Genomic DNA, 6,654 nt, shown 5'->3' with positions numbered 1-6,654 from the left:
TGTTTTAATTACGCAGGGCCAATTGTGCACCACCCTATACATTGTTAGTTAAGATGACCTTTATGAATTATGTAACCTTGATGTGCTTTTTTTCGATTACACAAATGCTCAAAAATTCACAAAATGTGACAGTTGATGAAGATTATCTCAAAGAATAAAATGTATAAGATCTCCATTCATTTTCCCATAGGCTTTGTCCAACGAACCATGGCGGAGTTAGTGCCTACAAAAAAAACAGCATTTGTTTGCTATCTATAGCCTGTCGGTGTAACCGGTGTGAAATGGCTAGCTAGGCAGGCTAGTAGCATTTCAATCAGTGACATCACTTTCTCTGAGACCTTGGAAGTAGTTGATTCCCTTGCTCTGCAAGGACAGCAGCTTTTGTGGAGCGATAGGCAACGAATACTTTGAGGTTGAATGGTTCAAGCCCAGGTTGGGACGAGGGGGTATTCAACTCTTACCAGTGGAGAATGGTGGTAGGAGTTATAGGAGGATGGGCTCATTGTAATGGCTGGAATGGAATAAATGGAATGCTATCAACGTGGAAACCACCACCTTCCATTCCAGACATTACAATGAGCCCATCCTCTTATAGCTTCTCCCACCAGCCTCCACTGACTCTTACCATACGAGGTCCAGAGTCTGCTGGTTTTCTGTTCTAGCTGATAATTAATTGCACCCATCAGGTATAATGTGGGAAGCCACTTGTGGATTTAACAGTTCTAAAGCAGTTCCACCTCCAAAACAACCGCTATGCAGATGTTGGCTTACCCTGATCTGATTTAATTAAGCCCTAGGCCAAAACCAATTGTAGGCTATACCTTAAGAAAGAATGTAAACTCAAATCTTGGAACAGCACTCTCAAGGGGCAGTATTGAACAAGTATTGAGCACTCCTCCCATCAGCCTCCACTGACTCTTACCCTACGAGGTCCAGAGCCTGCTGGTTTTCTGTTCTACCTAATAATTAATTGCACCCACCTGGTGTCCCAGGTCTAAATCAGTCCCTGATTACAGGTGAACAACAAAAAAATGGCCAGAGTTGAGTTTTAAGGGCCTACTGTCTAGGTTCCCATCCCTCGGCATTATAGAGTGGCACTGGCAGGGCTGCCGTTTGTCTGAAAACAAATCAAGGACTGGCATTATAAGCCACCTAAGCCAAATGATGCCTGATCAATATTATTTAGCCTTAAGGTAGGCTCAGTTACCAGGTCACAGCGCAAGATACAATATCAATATTGTCCTTGCTTTTGGCACAACAAGAAATCTAACAATGTTAAATTAAACTAAGGTCTAGATTAAAGGGGCAATCAGCAGTTGCTACATCCATTTTTGTACTTAAAAATTAATATGTACCCATTGATTCTTAAAGAACATAACTTAAATGCCTCATGAGCTTAATTCAACTTGTGGTACCCATTCAACTTGGGCTTTGTTATTGTTTCTTCTGTTTATTGCCGCTTTACGGGCTCTATTCAATCCGCATTGCAGAAGTTCAGCTTTACAGCATGATTGAAATTTAAAGGCAATGTTCCCGCTTTAGCAGACTGCGTTCACGTTAAACTGCTTATGTCGGCTTAATTGGAAATGACCTTACACCAAATCTGTAACGCTTTAGTTTTACAGATTGAACAGAGCCCTCAATCAGATTTAGCGTGTGTCTAGGTGGAACTGATTTGAAACCATCAAATCGGTGAGCATCTGCTCTTGCGATCATTGTCATGAAGCCACTCCCGCGTTAATGTTGAGAACGAGAAAGTGTAGGCTATATACAAACAATTACTCAAATAGAACAATCATCCTAATCAAGTTGTAGATTACATCACGTTCCAGTGTTCAAACTTGTAAACAAGGCTGCATTCGATTTCTGTTAATACGACTCCGTACAGCCAATGGCAATGTCCACTTTAGGTATAGTGGGGAGCCACTTGCGATAGTTCTAATGCAGTTCAACCTCTATGCGAGCAACATTTTACATCTAACCCATACAACTCATCCATACAAATAGTTTCCATTTACTTGGCATAGTGCTTTGTGCAAACTCATAAAAAAATTATTGGTTGTATCAAATGGGTTGTACATTCATTGTAGAACCTGAGTGAGTACAGGGACAGTGTTAGACTGGTTTTATTACTGTTAGTAACATAGGACACCAAAATATCTTATTTCAAGGCCTTCTCTAATGTAAAACTGAAGAAAACATTCTAAATAACCATCAGATGACAAGTAGACTGCCAAACTTTATTTTAAATTCAAAACCAAGCTACAGCAGGACGACATGTTCATATTGTAATGACCTAATATACAATGTGCCTGAAAAGGCCGCAAACAAGCACTTACGAAATGGATAAAGAACATGCTCAGAGAAAAAGTAAAATCGATGCACATGGCCGTGGTAAAATTCACCTAGTCTGTTTCAAACATCCCAAAATAAGTTAATGCCAAAGCAGTAGCGAACAAAATAAAAATTACATTTCACAGCACTTTTGGTTTGCAAGTTTTACAATGCATTCAATCATTGTTTATAAGAAGTATTTTGTGATGACTTGTCAGTATATGCAGCTTGTAATGTGGTGGATCACCAGGTCCTGTAGCAGGACAGGTGGAGATCAGCCCAGGTAGAGGAGGGGGGGTGAGGGAGGCAGGGTCATAGCGGAGTAGGGAGGTGGGGATAATGGAAGGGGACGTGGGGATGAAAGTGGGGTACATGGGGAAGGGGGGCTGATTTCGAGGCTTTGTCCTCATTTCTTCTTGGGTTTTGCCTCCAGGGGCAGTCCAATATCTTTCCCGCGCAGTTTCAAACCTGTGAACAAAAAGTTGCGATGTCAGACAAAAAAAGTACCAATGGTAAAATCCAAAGTACAGATGAATAAGGTGGCATACTACTCTGAGACCTGATTAAACATAGGGGTTGATTAGGAAAAAGGACAGTGTGAGTCTTTCCCAGATTCCACTCACCGATTGCTCTCTCAATCTTTCCCATGACCTGATTGTTGGGAATTGCTTTCCCACACTCATAGTCAGCAATGACCTGAGGCTTCTCATTGATTTTCTGAAAGCCAAGAGATGTCAGTAAAAATCTGTGACCTAAAAACGTTATTCTATTTTAGACCTACAGTGCATTCAGAAAGTATTCAGACCCCTTGACTTTTCCCACATTTTGTTACAGCCTTATTCTAAAATGAATTAAATTGTTTTTTCCCCCCTCAATCTACACACAACACCCCATAATGACAAAGCAAAAACAGGTTTAGAATTTTTGCAAATGTATTAAAAATAAATCGGAAATATCACATTTACATAAGTATTCAGACCCTTCACTGAGTACTTTGTTGAAGCACCTTTGGCAGTGATTACAGCCTCGAGTCGTCTTGGGTATGACGCTACAAACTTGGCACACCTGTGTTTGGGGAGTTTTTCCACATTCTTCTCTGCAGATCCTCAAGCTCTATCAGGTTGGATGGGGAGTTTTGCTTCACAGCTATTTTCAGGTCTCTCCAGAGATGTTCGATAGGGTTCAAGTCCGGGCTCTGGCTGGGCCACTCAAGGACATTCAGAGACTTGTTCCAAAGCCACTCCTGCTTTGTCTTAGCTGTATGCTTAGGGTCGTTGTCCTGTTAGAAGGTGAATCTTCGCCCCAGTCTGAGGTCCTGAGTGCTCTGGAGCAGGTTTTCATCAAGGATCTCTCTGTACTTTGCTCCCTTTATCTTTCCCTTGGTTCTGACTAGTCTCTCAGTCCATGCCACTGAAAACATCCCCACAGCATGATGCTGCCACCACCATGTGCCACTGTAGGGATTGTGCCAGGTTTCCTTCAGACGTGACGCTTGACATTCCAGCTAAAGAGTTCAATCAGACCAGAGAATCTTGTTCTCATGGTCTAAGAGTCATTTAGGTATTTTCTTGCAAACTACAAGCCGGTTGTCATGTGCCTTTTACTGAGGAGTGGCTTCCGTCTGGCCACTCTACCATAAAGGCCTGATTAGCAGAGTGCTGCAGAGATGCTTGTCCTTCTGAAAGGTTCTCCCCTCTCCACAGAGGAACTCTGTAAGAGTGACCATTGGGTTCTTGGTCACCTCCCTGACAAAGGCACTTCTCCCCCCGACTGCTCAGTTTGGCCGGGCGGACAGCTCTAGGAAGAGTCTTGGTGGTTCCAAACGTCTTTAATTGAAAAAAATGGAGGCTACTGTGTTATTGGGGACCATCAATGCTACAGAAATGTTTTGGTAGCCTTCCCCAAATCTGTGCCTTGACACAATCCTGTCTCGGAACTCTACAGACAATTCCCTCGACCTCTAGGCTTGGTGTTTGCTCTGACATGCACTGTCAATTGTGGTATCTTATATAGATTGGTGTTTGCCTTTCCAAATCATGTCCATTTAAATGAATTTACCACAGGTGGACTTAAGAAAACATCTCAAGGACAATCAATGGAAACAGGATGCACCTAAGCTCAATTTCCAGTCTCATAGCAAATGGTCTGAATGCTTAAGTAAATAAGGTATCCATTTTTTACTTTGAATAAATAAGCTACAATTTCTAGAAACCTGTTTTCACTTTGTCATTATGTGGTGTTGTGTGTAGATTGGGGGGGGGGGGGGGGGGGGGGGGTAATTTAATCCATTTTAGAATAAGGCTGTAATGTAACAAAATGTGGAAAAAGGGAAGGGGTCTGAATACTTTCCAAATGCACTGTACAGTCAAACTGTTGAAATGTCAATCATCATTGAGGCCATCTCTTTTAAGGTACACATACATTGGAGGCATCTTCAAAGTGTCCTCCCATCCTCATATGTACTGATGTGAAAGTATTGGACATAATTTTCAGCTACACTGTGTTTAGATGAGTGCAGAGGAGACAAGGAAGCCACAGAAATGCACCAATATCTTAATGAATCATATGGGTTTGCGGTAGCGTTACTCACAGTGGCTAGGTCTTTCTGGGTGAGGCCCTTGTTCTGGCGGCCCTGCTGGATGACCTTTCCCACCTCCAGGGAGACCCGCTGGTGCTGCAGCTCCTCCGTCTCACGGTCCAGCTTGGCCGTGTTCTTGGTCATCAGGTGCTGCTTGTTCTGCCCTGCAGACCCTGTGGAGACATTCATTGGCATGGTAAGCATAAACAAGCCATAACATAATTTAATTCAGAAATCAATTCTTCATGTTCCAGACTTTCCAGTAGGGGAGTTGGTGGATTGCACCTTGCATGGATTGCTGTATAGAACAAGGCTTACATTTCTTAGTAGTCTCGAGGTCTTCTCCACGTCTCTGTGCAGCTGTGATAGCCTAGACAAAACATGGCATATTATTCAAATGTACTCTACATCGTTCCATAACACAGGGATATATTTAGGTAGCTTGTACAGCTGACGAGTAAGCCAGGCCAGGGGGGCTGATCCAACACAGAATCAAAACACAGGCTACGAAAAACGCAGAAAATGTTTGATTAAAAGTCCAATTCATCGACGTCAGTCAAATGATTAGACGCCAACCCACATAGTTGCTATTTCTGTCCACGTCGACCGTTTTACCGAGCAGGAAACGCCAGGGAGAGGCGAGGTCACAATCAAATCCCCGGGATTTATTAGCAAGCTTCCCTGCCAGTGACAGTGTGCAGCCTACATGGGCTCAGTGGTTTGATTAATTAAATCGCATATTTATTTACAATATATCGAGTTGTTTCTCAGGTTCACATGCTAAGTGGCTAATGCTAGCTGCTCTAGCTAGCAGCTAGCTACCTGCTTAGATTTGGCCTGCGCAGCAGTCGGACCCTTCTTCCTCAAAACCGTCACGGTGTCCCAGTCGCTTTCTGCCATTGTTTCCAGGAATTATTCGATAGCCGTAACGACAATAATTATACAAAAATAAAGCTAACGTTAAATGCCTGGGTATCAAAACGATATCTGGCGACGTAAGGCTACTTCTTTCCTACGCTTACTTTGACAACAACAACAAACGACGAACTAATAACAAACACCCACGCTTCTTTCAAATCCAAAGCTTTATTCAAAACAACCTCAGATATGGTAACCTAGATCTACAGTGACCTCTGCTGTTAAAAAGGAAGTGCTTGAGAACAAAGGAAATGTCAATGATCTATGTTTTTTTATTGCAGAAACACCTGTATACATACAAGAAGTATACAAAAAGACAATGATACAATATTCAAGGGGTTACAACAAATTACAGATTATACAAAGACCTTAAAATATACGCACGTATTGATTGTTTTAACAGCTTTCTTGTTAGAAGAATGTAGAGTGGTCTTAATGTACTGCTCGAATGCCTTATACAAAATATGGAAGATGTTTTTTTTATGAGTGAATTTACATTTATTCATATTTTCCATTAGCACAATTAGATTTATGAGGTAAAAGGTTTTTTCTTTATACTTATTATAGTTAAGGAAACTGAGCAGCACATTCTCACATAACAAACAAAAGTCATCAAGAATATTAACAATTATAAAACTATGAATATCTTGCCATAATTTCTTTACAAAGAGACAATGTCAAAATAAATGCAAAACTGTTTCTGGATGCTATACACAAAAAATACAGTTAATGTTAATGTCTTTTCTTAGTTTCTTCAGGTAGTGCAGGGTAAAATGTTTGTTTTCCAGTCTTCATAGGTTGATGTTACATGTTACCGTAACAAC

At 41.5% G+C, this 6,654-nt stretch overlaps 1 protein-coding gene across 1 annotated transcript; it reads right to left on the bottom strand.

Moving 5' to 3' along the window:
- Nucleotides 1–2,208: 2,208 nt before the first annotated feature.
- LOC109874293 (endothelial differentiation-related factor 1 homolog) lies at nt 2,209–6,040 on the bottom strand. The gene is made up of 5 exons (XM_020466146.2): nt 5,735–6,040; nt 5,231–5,282; nt 4,925–5,085; nt 2,958–3,051; nt 2,209–2,802 (listed from the first exon to the last, which is right to left on the bottom strand). Exons 1-5 carry the CDS (start codon nt 5,810–5,812, stop codon nt 2,741–2,743), a joined length of 447 nt encoding a protein of 148 aa, XP_020321735.1. The 5' UTR covers nt 5,813–6,040; the 3' UTR covers nt 2,209–2,740.
- Between the last annotated feature and the right edge of the window lie 614 nt (nt 6,041–6,654).

The sequence above is a fragment of the Oncorhynchus kisutch genome, linkage group LG29 (genome assembly GCF_002021735.2).
Source record: "Oncorhynchus kisutch isolate 150728-3 linkage group LG29, Okis_V2, whole genome shotgun sequence".
NCBI classification, from domain to species: domain Eukaryota; kingdom Metazoa; phylum Chordata; class Actinopteri; order Salmoniformes; family Salmonidae; genus Oncorhynchus; species Oncorhynchus kisutch.
Note: the sequence above shows the minus strand (reverse complement) of the source record. Positions and strands in the feature narration are given on the sequence as shown.

Excerpts from the sequence above, each read along its gene's own strand:
- LOC109874293 (XM_020466146.2), bottom strand. The coding sequence starts at position 5,812 with ATGGCAGAAAGCGACTGGGACACCGTGACGGTTTTGAGGAAGAAGGGT. Across the intron at positions 5,283-5,734 it reads CGCAGGCCAAATCTAAGCAG|GCTATCACAGCTGCACAGAG; the intron begins GTAGCTAGCTGC and ends TGTTTTGTCTAG. Across the intron at positions 2,803-2,957 it reads AAAGATTGAGAGAGCAATCG|GTTTGAAACTGCGCGGGAAA; the intron begins GTGAGTGGAATC and ends TTTTGTTCACAG.